The sequence below is a fragment of the Eptesicus fuscus genome, chromosome 11 (assembly GCF_027574615.1).
Source record: "Eptesicus fuscus isolate TK198812 chromosome 11, DD_ASM_mEF_20220401, whole genome shotgun sequence".
Lineage (NCBI taxonomy): Eukaryota > Metazoa > Chordata > Mammalia > Chiroptera > Vespertilionidae > Eptesicus > Eptesicus fuscus.
The window spans coordinates 40,200,906-40,221,059 of NC_072483.1; the positions used below are offsets into that span (position 1 = coordinate 40,200,906).

Here is a 20,154-nt window from a genome sequence, read left to right on the forward strand (position 1 = left end):
CTCGTTACCAAAAGCTTTGCCTTTACTCTTATCCTACCAGCCTGTATACTTAACCCCAAACCTTACCTGAGGGGCCACAATGGAATCCCCATGGCAGGGATATCCTGCTCCTTTGCTTTTGAAGTGGTAGGAAAATCCAGTTCTCAACACCTAGTTACAGGTAGCTTTATAGCACATGTAGTTGCAGCTGCATTGAAATTTCCAGGGATATATTTTCTAGAAAATTATCAGTGCCAAAGAGGAAGAAATAAAAGAAATTGGAGCTCCTTGTGCAGGAATTTTCCAGACACACCCCCACCCTCATCCCCACCCCCAAACTACTCTTCTTTGCTCCCTTGGACCCTAGGAGGTACATGGAGGAATTTGGAGATTTCATTTCTTTAAAAGTCTCAAATGATTTTGACATGCGGTTTCTTCTCCAGCATAAAAAGAACTGTGTGCCATGCATGGGTAATTGCAAACCTCTAAATGGATAGAGTAGTTTTTCTGTGTCTTCAAATCTGTGGCTCAGGGATCTCACTTAAATATACTGGTTCAACAACAATCATTCTGTAGTCACCATTTTTGTTTTCACATTGGATAATGGTATTAATCATTTTAAAAACTTTTATTCAATGGTAGTCTGCAACTGAAGAACAACTTTAGAGTAAGACTTTAAGAAAAAACTATCTTAAGACTGTAAACTTGAAAACTTATGAACTTCCAAGAATATGTACTCAGAACTAGGAGTCCAGTTTGGAAAACAATGAACTACGGTGTTTAATTTCATGATCACTCATAGGGTCTGATCCCAATTTGCTAATGTGATTGCAAAGTGAATGAATTTGTCATTTCCTTCCCAGTGTCATGACTTTCCATTCTGACAATTAAGAACTTTTAATTGTCAGAATTAAAAGTTTAATTTGTTTATTTTTTAAATTATAAATGGAATGTTAGAATTTTAAAGAAATTTAGAGATTATCTAAAACAAGCTCTCAATTAATAGATTATATAAACTGAAACTCAGAAAGTTTGACACAAAGTCATTCAGTAAATGGGCATTTCACCTTCTTGGCATTTGAAAGCTGAGCTATGCTGTTAAAGATCTAGTGTGTGACATAGTTTCTTTCATTCAGTGTCTGTTATGATTAGATACTATTCTAGAATCTAGACCCTGGTGATCTGGAAATAAACAGGGCAAAGTCCTTTCCCTATTGATTTTTCTTAAGTGAGAAGGAAGTGCATTAACAAGAAAAAAATTATATGGTGAACACAATACAGTTTACATATAATCGATATCTATATATAGAGAGAGCCAGGGTCATAACATCCAAAACGACCTCAGACTCGACCGAACGCCGGGCTGCGTGCACAGCAGGCGAGCGTGCTGAACTGCTGACCTCTTGGAGAGAGAGAGAGGCAGGGCTGATCAGCGGTGGCAACCAAGCTTCTCCCCCGCCCTCTCTCTCTCTCCTAGAGGTCAGCAGTTCAGTCCGCTCGCCAGCAGCCTGGGGCGGCTGCTGATCAGCTCCGCCTCTATGATCAGGTCCGGAGATAGGCCCGGATATGCTGACTGGCATAGAAACTAACCAATCAGAACCAAATCTGGGTGAATTGCGAGGAGCCAATGGCTACCTAAGAGGCGGGGCTTTTGACGCTGACTGGCATAGAAACCGACCAATCAGAACCTACTCTGGGTGAACTGTGAAGGCAGAACCTAAGGTGGGGGCTGAGGAGGGGTTTTAAGGGCAATTGTTTTTACAGCTGTTTGGTGTAAGGTGTAAGTAAGTGATTCAATTTTTTAATGACCGGTTTGGCAATATAGTGCATATGGCTGGCTATCAGTCCAGATATAGGGATTATGTCTTTTTGTCTGCCAAGAGCATCTCCTCCTGCTGAAAAAGGCTTTTCCCCTCCATTTAAGCAATCCTATCCTATATAATCTATTTATACTAATAAAAAAAGAGTAATATGCTATTTAGACTGGGTTGACCGGCCATCTTCCAGATGTCCGACTTCCTTCCAGACAAAGCCATGGTGGGGGCCAAGGCAGAGGCAGTTAAGGGTGATCAGGCTGTCAGGGGAGGGCAGTTGGGGACGAGATCAGGCCGTCAGGGGAGGGCATTTGGGGGCGAGATCAGGCTGGCAGGGGAGGGCAGTTGGGGGCGAGACCAGGCTGGCAGGGGAGGGCAGTTGGGGGCGAGATCAGGCCGGCAGAGGAGGGCAGTTGGGAGAGATCAGGCAGGCAGGCAGAAAGGTTAGGGGCAATCAGGCAGCCAGAGGGGCAAGGTTAGGGTGATCAGGCCAGCAGGCAGAGGAGTTAGTAGCCAATTGTCCCAGATTGCAAGAGGGATGTCCCAGATTGGAGAGGGTGCAGGCCGGGCTGAGGAACCCCCACACACACACATTCATGAATTTTGTGTACTGGGCCTCTAGTATATATATAAAAATCTAATATGCTAAGTTTCTGACCAGTCACTATGAAGCACATTGACCACCAGGGGGCAGATGCTCAATGCAGGAGCTGTTGTGACGTGCACTGGCCATTTACAGAGAAACAGCACCTTGGACTTGGGACAAAGCAACACTTGGCTTCCCCCAAGTGGGACACAGGCCCTGCCAGCACCCCAGAGCTACCTCCCACCAAATCGCAGCTGAAGCTGCCAAGACCCCATGGTGCTAAATGCGGCCCACAGCCCAGCCCAGCCCAGAAATGGTGGCTGTGGGCGCTGGGTAATGACGTCACGTAACAATGTCCAGCTTCCTCTCCCTAGTGACTACTAGCCTGCTTGCATTTTCTTCAGTTCAGGAATATGACTTGCTTTATAGCCAGGTGCAAACATTTCCCACTTTAACCAAATGTCTCTGAAGCATTTTCCTGTGCCTCATCTCATTTGATCCTCCCAGAAGTTTTGGAGTAGGTAGATAGGAGACTCAGTGGAATCTTATTTTCTTTTCATTAGCCAGAAAACGGAGATTTAGAAAGCTTAGAAACTTGACCCAACTGCAAAGAAGTAAGAAATGGTGGGCCTTGAAAATGACTTCAGGTTTTCTCACTGTGCAGAATATAGTCAAACACTGCTGTAGTTAAATATTTTACCCTTTCTTTTCCCTGCATGATCTACAATAATAATCTGCTTTGTGTTGATATTTACTACTGTGTTGCTGACAATTACCTGAAAGAGAATTTGGGGTGCTTCACTGGGCTGGAAAAAGTTTAGCTAAATCAGAAAGCAGGTATAATTAAGCAAGTTTATTCTATAGCCATTAGAGGCGCAGTGCACAAAATTCGTGTGGGAGAGGGGGGTCCCCTCAGCCCAGCCTGCACCCTCTCCAATCCGGGACCTATACTGATAGTTGGACATCCCTCTCACAATCCGGGACTGCTGGCTCGTAAATGCTCACCTTCCTGCCTGCCTGATCGCTCCTAACTGCCCCCCCTGCCTGCCTGGTCACTCCTTACGTGTCCGTCCCCCCCCCCCGCTGGCCTAGTCGCCCCACGCAGTCTGCTGTTCAGTCATATGGTCGTCTCACTAACCCCCCTGCCGGCCTAGTTGCCCCATGCAGCCTGCTGTTCGGTCATTACTGTGAGGACGTCCTGACCAATTTGCATATTACCCTTTTATTAGTATAGATTAAAGGCTAAATTGACTTGCTCATGCACGATACATATAAAGCTCTCACTGGCGCCAATCGCATGCGTGTGTTTCGATCTGTCATTGTCAATCATGAATTCGGTTGACTCTTCTATTTATAGAGAAAGGGAGAATAGCAATATTAAAATATTCTAATTAATTTCCTTTCAATGTGCATGAATTTGTGCACTGGGCCACCAGTGTATTATAAAATTGTTCTTGGAATCTATATAATTGACCAATGTAACCCCCATAAATTCAACTAAAATAAATATAGAAAAAAAAGGAAAGAAAAAAATTTCAGATGTTGATGGTGTTATAAAAGTAATAAAGCAGGTTAAAGCAAGAAAGATATTTAAGATAGTGTGGGTGGGCTTTTCTTATTGCATGGTTAGTGAAGGCACCTATTGCTAAGAAAGTGAGGCAGGTAAGCCATGCAAAGATAAGGAAAATAGTCTTTGAGGCAGAAAAACAGCAAATACAAAGTCAATGGGGCTGGAGTACTCCTTGAGTTATATAAATTTAGGAGAATTCTTATTAGAGTTTATTTAAGTTAATAAAATTAAATTCATTAATTCCAAACATTTTTGTGAAATTGTTCTCAAGACAAATGAAGAACATATTCTCCATATAAGAAAATTATTACTTTTTCTTTATATTTTTTAGATGTTGCTAAATTTGCATAAGAAGAGTTGGATGGAAGGTTTGACACTTCAGGACTACAGTGAACACTGTAAACACAATGAATCAGTGGTAAAAGAGATGTTGGAATTAGCCAAGAATTACAATAAGGTAAAAGTTACTGCCAACATTTATTTCTTATAGTCTTTGGAATATGTATGATTACATGTCAAGCATTGTATAAATATAATTAGTTAAAATAGAGTGGCCTCATTTGTAGATCAGATAGTAAATATTTTAAGCTTTGCAGTCATCCGATTTGTCACAACTGCTCTACTCTGCTTTTACAGCGTAGGAGTTCATAGAGGAAGGAGTGAGGCTGTGTTCTAGTAAAACTTTACATACCAAACCAGGCAGCCGGCTAGATTTGGCCCATGGGCTATAGTGCTTCTGTAGACTTGTTAAAATAATTTTACATTTGAAGTCTCTTCATTTTCAGAGGACTTTTTTGCTGGAAGGAAAGGGGAACAATGAGATATTGTATTTTAATACTTGCCATATAAAATTAATTTTATGAATGTCTTGGGGGATGTGATTCAATCTATAACATGTATTTTCAGCTTTTTTACCAAAGCCACATAAAGAACAGGTTTTACATTTTGATCTAGTGTAATGCAAATGTGTGTGTATAAATTGCATTTCTATAATTGCAAAAAAGTTTTATGAAACAGTATTTACCCTTATTATGTGATACATTCTATTTTCTTTTTCATTTGACTAAATTTTATTCTGTTTCAATTATACACAGAAGTATTACACACAAATACATATAGCTTACAACCCATTAATGGGTTGAAAATCTAGAATTTGAAAATATATAGTATACACACACACACACACACATTATATAATGATGTGTTTCTAAATATTTATTGCCTATCTCCTATATAAGTTGGAATGGAAAACAACTTCCTTCACTAATAGGAAAACAGGGGCAGCAAGAAAAGCTGATAACCAGAATACCAGGTCAAAATTGGTGTGTTCCGTAACACCTTAATATTCACATTGTCCACAGATCAGCTGCATCAGTATCACCTGGGCTCTTCTTAGAAATGCAGACTCTCAGCTACTGAGTCACAATCCACATTTGAACAGGATTTCTAGGAGATTGTAGACTCTCAAGCTGGAAGTTAGAGAGCACTGCCATAGAGAAGTCCATGTAAAGCACTGCAAAAGTTCAGAGGCTCTTGCTTTTAGCTATGGATGACCCAGGAGGCTGTCTTAGATGATAACCACATTTGAACTAGATGTTAAAGCATAAATAAGATTTAGACATACAGAGAAATGTTACCCTAGGCAAAATGAACATCACAGGCAAAGATTAGGAGAGACAGAAAAGGCAAGGACATGTTTTAGAACCTGTTTGACTAGAGTACGTAATGCATGAGGGTGATAATGCGGACTAAAGTGTTTTTAAAGTTATTGAAGTCAAGTAGCAGGGTATCAGGATACAGTTTTTTTATATACTAGTATATATATTTTTATTGATTTCAGAGAGGAAGGGTGAGGGGGAGAGAGATAGAAACATCAATGATGAGAGAGAATCATCGATTGGCTGCCTCCTGCATGCCCCCCACTGGGGATCCAGCCCGCAGACCTGGGCATGTGCCCAGACCAGGAATCAAACCATGACCTCCTGGTTCATAGGTCAATGCCCAACCACTGAGCCACTTCAGCTGGGCAGAATAAAGTTATTTTTTATCATGGACATGATATATCCAGAACCTGACTTTAGAAACATAAGAACCAGACTTGAGAAGCACAATTTGAAAATGGATTAGGAAAAGGAGTGCTGTAAATGGTGATTCTATTTAGGAAGAGCTTGTTGTTACCCAGACAAAAGGGAGTGAGTATCTGAATTATCGTAGTGGCAGTGGGAATGAAGGCATCAGTCGACAAATAAAACATGGCACCCATTGGGTAGATGAAACGAAAGGAGGAGGAGGAATCGAAGTTGAATTCAAGGTTTCCTGCCTAGATGACTAGAAGTATGATGGTACTATTAACAGTCCCAATTTGGGTAGAAGTGGAAGGATTGCGAAAAGAGATAAAGAGTTGCATTTTAAATAAGCAGAAATGTAGGACTACAAATTAATGGTAGGGGCTAGAGCTTATGATTTGGAGACAGTTAAAATTGATATTGGTTATCACATCAAAAAGTAGTATTTCTCTTTTTTAAATTAAACATCTTATCAAAATAAATATTAACATTTTATCAAAATAAATATTAACCAGGAGACAGTATATAAAATTTGCCCAAGTGTAGCAATGTCTTTTGAGAGATTTGATCTTTGAAAAAAAAGTTGCTGGGCCCATACAAATTAAATTTCACAGACTTAGGTTTGGCTTTGAAGAGCATGCCCTGATTTATATATAGTGTTCAAGCTGGAAATCCCCTATGGTTCTAGATTACAAGGAAAATATTTTTATCTTTCTAGTATATATTTTTATGCTGTGAAGAGTAAAGAGAAAGAATCATTTATCATATTTGAAACAGTTAACCTGTTATAAATGAAAAAGTTATTGAAAGTTATTATTCAGCAGACTGTAGGAATGGTTTTCATTTCTCTGTAACGTTACAAGTTTAAGTAAATTCATGTTGGTACCACTGCCAGGAAATAACCTATTTATGGTTACTGCTGCCCATCCACAGAAGTTTTTTGCTATTTTACAGTTTTTAAAAATCTCTGTAGTACTCAAAAACTTGTAAGGTTTTAGTTTTAAAATGAAAACAATGTGTAAGCTGTGATATGAAGGAGTCCAAATTTGGAAATGTAATTCCCTCTGTGATTGAAAGAGAATGTGGTGGAGTTTTTAGTAACACTTAAAATATAAAAAGAAAGGCCCGTGCCACCAGTTTTTTTTTTAGTATTCTTTTTAATTGGTTGGTGTTTTAAATTAAGGTAATTATTGTTAGGTGCCAGTTAGCTCCTAAAGTAAAAGGAGGTTAGAAAATAATTAAATTCCTTTGTTCCAACTTCTCAGTTTTAAGTCTGAATTCCATATTCAGATTCTGCTTGATTAGTCATTGATTTCTCTAATTATTGAACTTCAACACCCACCACTCTTAGTCCAAATTTCTTAATTCATGCCAGGTGCATCAATTTTTAAGATATTGCTATTTTATTGGATATTTATAAATGAATGATAAAAGAGCATTTTAAGAATAGCATAGGCACATAAAAATTTACCATGTTTTCAAACATGTAGTCCTGTAAATTCTGAGTTCTGACAGTTTGCTTTTCAGGTAGAAATATTGCCTACTTAGAACCTTAAATAAACTTAGGATATACCTTTTATGTATCTACATATAAAATATGTAATTATATAATTATATTTGATTTACTACATTAGCTATGTTAAATATGAAAATGTTTGTGCTAGTGCAATAAGATTAGAAAAACAAAGTGATATAAGTATTGGGAAAATCAGGTCAGATTATCATTATTTAAGTATGATAAGGGTATGTTTGCAAACAAACATAGAAATCTAAAGACTAAATTAGAGTTCTGTTAGAATTCACTGGCTGCGTAGCTCAGTTGCTTAGCACATCATCCCAAGGTTGTGGGTTCAATCTCCAGTCAGGGCACATACAAGAATCAACCAATGAATGCATGAATAAGTGAAGCAACAAATTGATTTTTTTCTCTCTCTCTTCCTTCCTCTCTCAAATCAATCAATAAATTTTTTAAAAATATGTAATTATTATAATCTAGAATTATGTAGCTGCTAACCATGCAAATGCTGGTATCCAAAAATTGCATATTATCTAAAGAATTCTTGTAAAATAGTTACTAAAAACAATAATAAATTGGACAAAAGAGCTAGGAAACTCTGAAGACAATAGCATATAAACATGAAAAAAAAAAAAGTTCAACCCTATTAAGTAATCAAAGAAAATTAAAATTGGCCCTGACTGGTTTGGCTCAGTGGTAGAGCATTGGCCTGTGGACTGAAGGGTCCCAGGTTCGATTTCAGTCAAGGGCACATCCCCAGTAGGGGGTGTGCAGGAGGCGGCTGGTTGATGTTTCTATCTCTCTATCCCTCTCCATTCCTCTCTGTAAAAAATAAATAAAAAATATTTTTAAAAAAAGAAAATTAAAATTGAACGTAGAAAATTTCCTTTCAAATGAAAAAAAAAATGTTTGGGAAAATGCACCATTAGTGGGGAAAGTAAAGTGATACAACATTTTTGGAGGCCACCTTCTAATTTTACCTTTCCATTTTAAATATAACTAGAAGCCTGGGGTAGAGGACTTGGGAGGTTGGCTGGCTGGCTCCACCCCCTGGTTGAAGTCTGGTAGAGGGGATAATTTGCATATTACCCTTTTATTATATAGGATATATTCCTTTAAACCAACATGTTCTCTTTTGGTTCTCTTTTAAGGGTTAATTATGAAGAATAAAAAACTACAAATACCAACTAAAAGAAATATTTGCAAATTGCTGTTATATGTGAAAAATTAACCTGTATAACAATAATAAAAATCCCTACTATGTTACGACACCTATCTCACATAGATCTCAACAAATTATGTTAAGTGTCACCTCTTAGGTGCAAGGAAGGGGAATGATATACTTTATGTAAATCCTGATTTTCAGTTTTTGAACTAACCAAGTGATATTTATACCTAAGATTGTATTACCTCAAAGTAACAATAGCTTAAACAAAATAGAAATATATGTCTCTTGCAATTCAAGACCAGTATGAAAGTTTGACGTCATCACAGACCCAGAACCCTTCTGTCTTTTGCTCCACTTCCCTTATGTTGGCTACATCCTTTAAGTTACCTCATGATTTCATGGTGATTGCTGCAGCTTTAGCAATCCCATCTGAGTTCTTGGCAACAGTGAAAAAAAAAAGGAAGGGCAAAGAGGGATACCTCCCAGCTGAATTAGTTCCCTTTTAGAATCCCTTCCGTAAGTCTCACCCAGCACTTCTGATTATATCTCAGTGGCAGAAAATTGAACACCCCTTGTTTTGAGGAAGGCTTTAATGTAGTCTTCACCTGGGAGCATTTCTGCTTTTATAAAATCAGGGTTGCATTACAAAAGAAGAAAGGGAAGATGTATATTGAGTAGGCAACTAGTATGTAAACTCTGCCATAGAAATTTTTTCAACAAGCTGGACTATAACTTCTCTCTCTCTCTCTCTCTCTCTCTCTCTCTCACTCTCTCTCTCTCTCACACACACACACACACACACACACATCTTCATTTTATATCCCTATTTCATGTGATTATATTTTAAAATTGGATTGTCTATAGGATTTTTAGAAAGACTTTTTATGCTGGTCATGGCCACTTAATAAATTATGGATTTGGCTTTGTTACTATTCAGGATGTGTCATTAAAAAGGAGTAATTTCCTTAATTAGTATGAATGTTATTTTGGTCTTTGGAGACTGATAAGACTGTGTTTAAGTCACAATTTCATTGCTTATCGGCTGTATGGTTATATGTGTCCCCATATTTCTTTGTGCACACTCATTTTTTTTAATATATATTTCACTAGAGGCCCAGTGCATGATTGAATCATGCACGTGTAGGGTGCCCTACACGCTTTTGCTTTCGATCGCCGGGTAGCTGGGTGCCTGTCTGCTGGTGCACCAGGCCTTTCGGAAGCCTCCGGCACGGCAGAGGCTTCAGAAAGGCCTGGTGCCAGAGCAGACAGGCACCCAGCTCCCCCGCTTTTGCTTTTGATGGTCCGCGGCAGGACGTGAGCTCGCTGCCCCAGAGGCCCCTTCTGTGCCGCAGCACAGCCATGGCACAGACGCTGGCCCAATCGGCTACCCCGGCCACCCCGAGTCCTGCCCCCGGCGCCTCCTGCTGGCCCAATCATGGGCGTAGCGGAATGATGGTAATTTACATATTACCATTTTATTAGGTAGGATACTGCATTCAAAATTTGAGACTCACCAGGCAAGTAGAGCCCAAATGTGAGCTTCTTAAAGAGCAAGAACTGTCTTACTCAGAATACTTAAGTGATTATTGAATGTATAAAATGATAAAAATTCTGTTGAAGATATGCATAGAATGTACTCGAGTGGTATAAGCTATTCCAAAACGGAAACTGGAAAAATGTTTTATAGTATAAGTATTACTGGAATTGACATATGATTCTCCCAATAATTAGTGCCTAATATCTTCATATATAAAATGTGGACTAACTACTTCACTGGGATATTTTAAGAATTTAGTAAATTAATATTTGTAAAGCATATGTATGTTAATATTTAATTCCTTATAGTTGTAGGAAACCAGTTTTATTGTTTTCCGTACTCATACCTCTTATACTTTCTTGGATCTTTTTTTTTGTTTTATGATTATTACTTTTATTTTCCCTCATATGTTTTATAAAAACCATTTTTGAAACTTATTTTCTACCCCCAAACCCATAATGTGACTTTCAGTTAATAGCCAATATCTTGACTTGATATAAAAATCAAGGAAGAAGTAAAATCCACTAGCAGTTATGCAGAGATTGTTTAATACTGAAAAATACTAAGCAGGTGATTTTAGAAAGCATGTACTTTAAATGGGATTATGACATGTTAGAGAGTAAACAAACTTAACATGTCAAAGGGAAAAAAAGAAGCCCAGGGAATAGTTACAGAAATATGAATTGGAATAACAGACATGGTGTCATAAAAGCAGAGGTTAAAAGAGTAGAAGAGAAAACACGTGTTGGAATAGCTCTAATGTGTTCAGAAAATTCAAGAAAACTGAGTCCATGGAACTCTCTTGGTGGAGATTCTTAAAAGACTGTTAATGAGGTACCAAAGATATAATCCATATTTGTTAAAGGATAAATAAATGGTAGAATTTGAGGTACAGGTTTTCCACTTGAGAAATGTGACCATTATAAAAAAAAAAGAGGGCAAGGTTAATGAGTTTTGTAAAAGCCTCTTTGAGATCAGGGGTACGTCTGAGGGGATTGTGATAACATAACAGACCAAATTCCAGGAATTTCTTAGAACTGTGCAGACCGTGCATGATGGGATAGCCATCTGGGGGTCTTTGTTGATAAACTGTTAAAAACGTTTCTAGTGTGAATAGCCACAAACATTTTCAGTGCTTTTTTGTTGGTTGAGTAAACCGAAGAGCACAAATGCAAAAGCAAAATTTGATGCCAAATCACAGAAGTTGCCATAAACACAGAAGTTCCCCTAGTGAGGACACTGCCTGTGCCTGAATTTCATTTGTTTCTGCTGCTACCCTTTCTTAATTTTTCCTGGTGACTTGCCAGATTAGAATTATGAATGAAGACGAACTGGCCTTGCCCAAATAGTAGATGAAATGTAGGTAACTTAGGTAGAAGGAGAAAATATTTTAGGGGGTTGATGTGGTGATCTGGTCTATCTTAGAATGTAAGAGATGTGCTTATTACTCTTTTGTCATGGAGGTTTGCAACCTTAGTATATGCCTAAATCTACAGCTGCTCCTCATTTTCCAGATGGCATCTATGGCTGGGAGTACTTTTTACCATCTGCACTTCTCAAAGAGTTTGTGAACTCTCTATTTTAATTATTGGAAATGGAAAAAACTAATTGGTAAAGTTGTTACATGGTGTAGAAGATTTTTAAAATTGAGTTTTTGCATCCTACTTAAGTTTTCATATAGAGTCAATGCTTTAAATGATGTTTGACTTTCATCTTTACATATCTGCCATGTTCAATATTTGCAATACCCCAAAATACTCCATAATAACTATTTTGTACAGGGATGGGTATTTTGAGCCAAGTTCCAAAACTCTTGCCTCCTTTCAATACTGTAAAGTACTGTTCTTGGCAGAGCATAGAGCAGCTAACACTGAATGGATATAGAGTACAAACTTATGTGAATTGTTCCATTCATCTAATATGTTTTCAAGTCAGTCATTAAGGTATAGTGTCATAATTGTAAAAGTAATTGAGGACAAACTTTATGTGTTGCCATGTATTCATATATGAAAAACATTAAGATAGAAACAATTTCCCAGTTAGGAAATACCGGTAGTTTTTTAACTAGCTGAGAATAATATGAATGGCATCTGACTCTGAAAACGAACATATTCTCTATCTAGGGAATTCTGGATTTGGAGTGTTAACTTTATTTCTCATTTTTGCAGTTTTATCAGTCATGAGTGTATTTCCTAATGATGTGTTGTAAATAAGTATACTGTAATAATCAGTGAGTACAATACTTATTTGCCATCTTTTCTTTTAGGCAGGTTCTACCAGGGAAATTCTCTAGATAGTTTGTCCATTTATAAAATTAGACACTTGCCATCTTTGCTCATTTTCAAGTTCTCTGTTTACAAAACTATTAAGAAGGTGTGAAATGCAGCCAAACTTCCCAGTTTATGGGAAATGTCTGATGATTGCATTTCCTACATGTTCATTGTTCACACATGAAGAAATTTGGCAGCTGCAAGATTATTAAGTTAGAGTATCCAAATCTAAACCTCACTGGGATTTTTTGGTTTCCTGCTTTCTGCCACCACCATCTCATCTCCTTTTGTAACCATATTTGTAGTACGTGCTATTGTGTTCTTTCTAGTGGGTGATCCTTAAATTTTCTTTGTTTTCCATTTATCAAATACTATGAATAAATCATCGACCAGGAGTTTATCTTATGTACTTCTTATCCTCCAGTTTAGCCATCCCTCAAAAAATTCCAGAATAGTTTCCAAATAGTTAACTGGTGGTCCAGTTTGGTATTTTCAGTGCCTTTTACATATTTCCTAAAATTAGTTGTCAAAATGATGGTGATAATAGTTTTCATTACCCTGAAGCATATTCTTAAGATTAGTAAAATTGCATTTTTGTTCAGTAAATTCTTTAATAAAAGGTCCTATGAATGAAAATTATGATAGCCATTATCTTTGGTGATTATTCTGCAGTGGGAAAACTAAACTTAGGATTTAAAACTCTGTCCTTTGTGTTTCATTCACAGGCTGTAGAAGAAGAAGATAAGATGACACCTGAACAGCTGGCAATAAAGAATGTTGGCAAGCAGGTGAGGTGTACTGTAATAGGTTATACAGTCGCATAATAACACACTCTTGTAGAGTTAAAACTATTTTAGGGCCTGTTCCCCACCCCCACCCCCCAGTCTGTTCATTCTACATTTCTCTTCTGTCACGTAAATGTGACACTAATTTTAAAATTATTGAATTATTCAATGTCATATTCTCTCTGCCACCTAAAGAGAAGTAAATCACAAATATACCTGTGAGATTTTAGTGAAAATACCTTACTAGAAATAAATGAGGAAACTTGTGCCCTGAGTTAATTTTTAAGTATTATTTTTACTTGAAATAATAATAACATTGAAGATAATAGAATGGTAAATTAATTTCATATGTAACAGTTTTTTAATGATATAGTTTAGCAATATGTAGGTACTATTCCTGAGAAAGCTTAGAGAGCCCTATTGGATTATACTGAGTGACGAGAAAGGGTTTTAAGTATTTGCTCTTTCACTTTTCTAAGATGAAATATATATTTTAAGTTCCTCTTTCCTAAGGATGGGGAGAACACACCAACCAATTAAAAGAATCTACAGATTAATTAGACTGTTTTTTAAAGAATGTTGATTACATTTTTTCATTTCATGGAACATGGTTATCATATTGCTGATGTTGGCAGAATCTTGATATTTCAGATGCAAGACACTAAGCTGTCTTTGCTTGCAGCCATCCTACCATATGCTCTGATCCCATCACATCTCACAAGCTATGTAGGTTTGGGCCAGGACCATTCTTGGATGGGAAATCTCTAAGAATCACCCAGCTGCCACAAGAAGTAATGTAGATAACTGTGGGAAGTGTGTTACCAATTCACTACAAAACCAGTTTCTCCAATAGAGCAGTAGGGGCAAAGGTCTGACTTAAAAATATCACAGTGATGAAATTAAATTCCACTACATTCTGAATATTATAATTTAAAAACAACAAGAACCTTCCAAAACAAAAATGAAATATAGTTCATCTTATTCTTTCATCTTAGGGATATGGTCATCCCTGTTGTCTTTTCCCACTACTTATTTTCATCTAATATCTATTAAATCACCAACTTGGACACTGCACTGTATAAAATTTAGTAACTGGGTTTTTTTTTGTTTGTTTGTTTGTTTTGTTTTTTTTTTTAAATAACTGAAGCTAAAAATAAATAAGTAAATAAATAAATAACTCCGAAGCTGTAGTTTCTTGATGTGTAGGTTTTATATAATAATTAGCAATAAATAAAAGGACTAAATTAAATGTATAATTGGCAAAGTGTAATAATCATCAGAATCATTTTTAAAACAGAGTACTTCACTGGTTTGGCCTATTGCACAGCAAAAGCAAAACTGTCTGTATTGGAATTAGACCAATAATCGGCTTCTCCTGCCAGTCTTTTTTAGTCTCTTTCACCTAAAACACTCTAGTTCTTATTTCTGAAGTAAAGAAATTTAATATTGTAGTCTAGTTACTTGAAATTACTTGTAGCATGTTGTATCTCTGGGTTGTTTAAAGAAATCAAGTACTTTGAAATTGTAGTTTAGAACAGTCAAGAAATAATTCCAGTGATGAACATTTGTTTAAAGTTAGGAGTCTTGAGTATTTTAGCAATACTCATAAGAAAATAATGCTTTAATTAGAATATTTTTGTTGTGTGCAATATATAGCCTTTATTTCAAAGCTTTCAGATTTAGCTGAAATACTTCATTCAGCTCAGCATGAAACAAACATAAATATAAATTAAGATTTTAATTTATCTTCCTTTACTAAAATGCAATTTTTAGGCTGTTTTTTAAAAAAAATATTTTATTGATTTTTAGAGAGAGAGGAAAGGAGAGAGAGGAACATCGATATTAGAGTGAAACATCGATCAGCTGCTTCCTGCGTGGCCCCCATCAGGGATCGATCCCACAACCCGGGCATGTGCCCTGATAGGGAATTGATCTGGCAGTCCTTTGGTGCATGGGACGATGGAGCCATACTGGCCAGGGCTACTACAATGCAATTTTAAGCTTTTTTTAACTCAGACATTTCAAATATAGATTTGATCAAGGTTAAGTTAAAGGATTGTACCTATACACTTTCCTCTGACACTTTTTTTTTTTCAAAACAGCTGCATGAAAGATTTATTCTTGACATTTTATAATTGATTCAAATTGTATTTAAAATTTTAAATTCTCAACAGTGACTTTTGACCCAAGAATATATCCTGAATCACTTAAAGCACTGTTCCCTGAATATTAAAATTATAGAAGAATTAAATTTAAATTTTAGAGGACGTGATGAGAATTCACTTTGAACTCTTAACTTTGATATGTCTGCTTTGAGTAAGTACCACTCAGACATTCAGTATATGTGCGTGGCAGAAAATATACACACATACTCAGGTTTGATACACACATATAAATGCTTGTACTTTTTAATCGAATATTGCAGGTTGTATAGAATTTTGTTACTCTTTATAATCTTTGGTACAGAGTTATAGTGTTGAGTGTGTAAGTCAGTCTTTCATTGTATAATCTATTATTTTATCACTTAAGTTTTTAACAAATGTAGAAATCCTAAAAAGGTAACAGTATATTAGGAAGATTAAATTGTAAAATATATATCAATTTAGATTTGGCTTTCTTGACTGAATTTCATTAGCTACTGAAAAAAATCTAAGTAATTTGTCTACCAGTAATACGGTTCTTTTTTCTTTCTCTTTCCTTATTTTTTTTTTTTTCTTTCAGGACCCCAAACGTCATTTGGAGGAACATGTGGATGTACTTATGACTTCAAATATTGTCCAGTGTTTAGCAGCTATGTTGGATACTGTCGTATTTAAATAAAGCAGTGCAGAAAGCTTTTAGTGATACTTTCAGTGTACATTACTCTATTGTTCCTAATGCTCCAAATCAAGGGACCTCTGAAGGTGTATTTGGTTAAATGTAAGACATCTGGCATCATTTGCAGCACTGTAACACCTTCAGTCTCAGTTGTGCAATTACTTCTGTTTCTTTAGTCAGGGTCTTTGCAGATTCCAAAGTTATATAAGAATACATCAAAGTGGACAAATTTTGTTAAGATCCCATTTAATATTTGAAGAAATCAGTAACACAAATATATTTTGATTGTTGCTTACAAAATAAAGTACATTTACAATCTATGTCTCCTGAGGTCTTTTTGGCACTGGGTGGAATTGACAGAGTAACATTTGACAGTGCTTTAGAAATTTCATACTAAGATATGCTTCCCTGTGCATTTTAAGATTTTTATATAACACATGAAACATCAATGTGATAACAAAACTTCTGAGTGGCTACCTCATTAGTGGGTAATGCAGAAAAATGCTGACATCTTTCATTTAAAGTATTTGTCACAAGTTAATATTGTATAAACAATATATCTTGTTAATCAGGATTTCAGAAGAGTGCATTGAAGAAGGGGCAATTTTGATGTAAACTGTTATTTTTTAAAAAGAGTACAATCCACCAATCGTGTTGAGATTGTGTGGGAATTGCCTGCTGCAAATTCCACTAGACATAGAAGGTGTACTGTATAATGTCTTAAGAAATGAGAAAAGTAGCCCGGCCTGTGTGGTGCAGTGGTTAAGCATCGACCTATGAACCAGTAGGTCACATTTTGATTCCCCATCAGAGCACATGCGTGGGTTGCGGGTTCGATCCCCAGTGTAGGGCATGCAGGAGGCAGCTGATCAGTGATTCTCATCATTGATGTTTCTATCTCTCCCTTTCCCTTCCTCTCTGAAATCAATAAAAATATTTTTAAAAAAATAGAAAAGTAGCCATAATGTGAATTTAATACAATGAGCACATAAGCAATAATTTTGTTACTGTTTTCTCTCCTCTTTCTCTAACTTAGAAATACTCAGTTTTCTGTTAAAGACAAAAATTTGACTAATGGCAGGTTTTGTAGATGACCCTATCCCATAACCTGCTTCTAACCTGATGATGTTCTTAAGTTCAGTCCCAAATACTCATGGTACATACAGCACCATACTGGGTATCCCCAAGGGTGTTGGCAAAACATATGGAGACAAAGACTTAATTCTTATCTGTACCCTTTATGAAAATATGGCAAAAATGTCTAAAGGAGGTTTTACTTGGGCACTTAGAATTTAGACTTAGCCTCTACTAGGGGTGGCATGAACGAAGAGGTAGATAGAATTCTTGTCCTATTTGAACAATTCCAGGCTCTTACGGCTTGCCTAATGAGAAGTTAGCAAAAACTAAAAGTGGAAATGTCTTAAATTTCCATTATATTTTGCAGTCTCTTTTTGGTGGAATAAGAGATATTCTGAACATTTCTTGCTTTTCCTGTAGTTTCTTCTTTTAAATACGATGGTAGTATATTTTATGTAGGACATGTAATATGTATTAATTTAATTGTTGGCATACAACTAATCATTTGTAATTAAAATATAAATGGAAGTTCTTCTTTTGCCTAATGTAAATGTGTGTGGGCTATTTTTTTGGATACGTGATTTTCCCCTTTACATAAATAAGGTTCTATGACTTATTTCACAGATACTGTTCATTAGAACTAGTCAGATTTTTTTATTTATTTATCTTTTTTGTACAGTATGCCCTCAGAAGAAGGCCTCGGTGATGCAATGGCTATTCTCAACCTTCTGTTTGGAAATGCTTTTTTTTGTTGTTGTTCCACTTAAGCCCCCTGAAAATACCTCCTGAGTGAATGTGGTGACTGAGAAAGCTTACACAAGTCTCGTCTTTTTCCCTTTTATGTGATCACCTCATCTTTCTGGGCTCTCCACAGCCACATACCACTTTCTTTCACTTGGTTCATGTTGGAGACATTCCCAATTTCAAAACAACATCAGAGTCCCTTCCCTATCCCAAACCTACATTTTCTTTGTAGATTAGAATGCCTGAAAAAGAAGCTCATTGAATACACCTTTGTCTCCTAATGTATCGCTATTTTAGCAGCAGCCTGATGGCACAGGCCCTTAGGCATTGAAATGACATTGAATCACAAGTTCAATGAGCCACTTTTCAGGTGTGCATGTGTTTGTGTGACCATCTTTACCCGTGTACTAAACATTAAAGTGGCACTAGAGCAAAAAGTCTTGCTTTACTCTTAGACTAGTATAGGGGACATCGAAAGTTCCAGCCTCACTATTCAGTGTGATCTTCCTGGAACAGGAACACCTGGGCCCTCTGGGAGCTTATTATATATACAGAATCCAGGCCCCTCTCCAGACCTGAATCTTGGCATGGTTCCTATGCAATATAAAGTTTGTCTGCTCTGCATAAGCATGGCTCAAAAGCTGACCCTGGGGCAAGCCTTAGTTTTCCTTCTTGAATATACACTGAGTGGCCAGATTATTATGATCTCTGAACGCATAATAATCTGGCCACTCAGTGTATATCCTATATAATAAAAGGCTAATATGCAAATTGTCCCCTCAACCAGGAGTTCGACCAGCAGGCAGGCCTGCGGGCCAACTGCCCATATCCCCTCCCCCTGGCCAGGCTGGCCGGATCCCACCCATGCACAAATTCATGCACCGGGCCTCTCATTATATATATATACACACACACACACACACACACACACTGAGTGGCCAGGTTATTATGCGTTCAGAGATCATAATCAGGCCACTCGTATATAAATTGAAGGCATAACCTGTATGTGAGGAATCACTGAATTTAGTACTGATAAAGTAATTGTACATTATCTCCTAATACTGAAGGACGTGCACTTTTTAATACTTTAACATTTCATTTTAGCATTCTTCATTTTCAAAAAACAAAAAAATGTAGCGTGCTAGGAATAGCCTCAAAAAAGAGCCCAGGTGGAATCTCACCTTTTTGCTACACATGGAAGGCTCTGTGTCCTGCTGAGGAAGGAGGGGGTAACTCTGGAATCAATGCAGAGGGGAGACACTCAGGGACAAAGAGTTTCATGATCAAAGAAAAGGGAATACGAGAGTAGCTAAAATAGAGCCAAAGGCCTCTCAGAAATGGTGGTGGAAGGTAATGAGCAGAAAAAACAAGTGTCAAATAGTCTCATAGCCACTGACTCCAATCCCGCATCCCAGCGCCTCAATAGCCAAGGCCCTGCTTGTTTATTAAGCTTCCAGGGAAGGAGCTGAGATATGCTTCTGAATGGGAAATGGGGTCTGGCTGTATTTTCTCCCAGAAAACTGTCTCGGCTTGAGTCTAGGACATCTGGTCCATCAACTTGTCCTGCCCAGGGCCTTGCTCGCGGCGCCCTGCTGGAGCCGCAGCTGGTGCCCTCTGCAGCGAAGGCGTCCAGCCCGCCTGGGCGCGCAGTCTGAGTTCAGCACAGCCCGATCTAAAAATGCGCCCGCCTAGGTTAACCCCTGTCGCCCCTGCCCAGGACCCATCCAATGTCCCCAGCACCGCTGAACCTCCGGGAGCTGCTGGGGAAGAGAGAAGCGCTCTTTCCAAGGCACAGGCCGTACCGAGCGGAGGTGCCCAGCCGTTCCTTGGGCGCGGCAAGAGTGTGTGGTGTGTGCCCCGGGGTCTGCGCCTTATGCCACCCGCTCGCTCTCCATCAGTTTCCCCTCTCAGGGTCGCCAGGGTCCTGGGAGCCTCCTCTCGGGCCGCTCGGGGACCCTCCACTGAGCCCCAGCCCCAGCAGCGCCCCGCGAGGAGCGGCCGCAAGTCAGCCAGCTCGCAGGGCGGAGTGAGCTCCGGTGCGGCGCTTCTCCACACTCCCGCGCGGCTCCGCGTCCCGGGGGAAGCGGCAGGAGGGCAGGTCCGCGGGTGCCGTGCCCGGGGGAGCCGATTTGGGCGCAAAAAGCGTCTGCTGCTCTTGGCCCTCCAGTCCGGTCCGGGCAGGGGCTGGCTCCTCTGCAGAGCGAGTACTAGATTTCTTCTACACC

General features: G+C 38.1%; 1 protein-coding gene across 3 annotated transcripts in view; it reads left to right on the top strand.

Annotated features, from left to right (window-relative positions):
• Positions 1-17,736, top strand: part of PSMD14 (proteasome 26S subunit, non-ATPase 14) — a 90,634-nt gene extending 72,898 nt beyond the window's left edge. For all 3 annotated transcript variants that reach the window (XM_028141106.2, XM_008138640.3, XM_054722943.1), the window contains 3 exons: positions 4,281-4,406; positions 13,232-13,294; positions 16,013-17,736. In XM_028141106.2, coding sequence (XP_027996907.1) covers positions 4,281-4,406; positions 13,232-13,294; positions 16,013-16,111 — 288 coding nt within the window. In that variant the 3' untranslated portion in view covers positions 16,112-17,736. The remainder of the gene's footprint in view (positions 1-4,280; positions 4,407-13,231; positions 13,295-16,012) is intronic.
• The last annotated feature ends 2,418 nt before the right edge of the window (positions 17,737-20,154 follow it).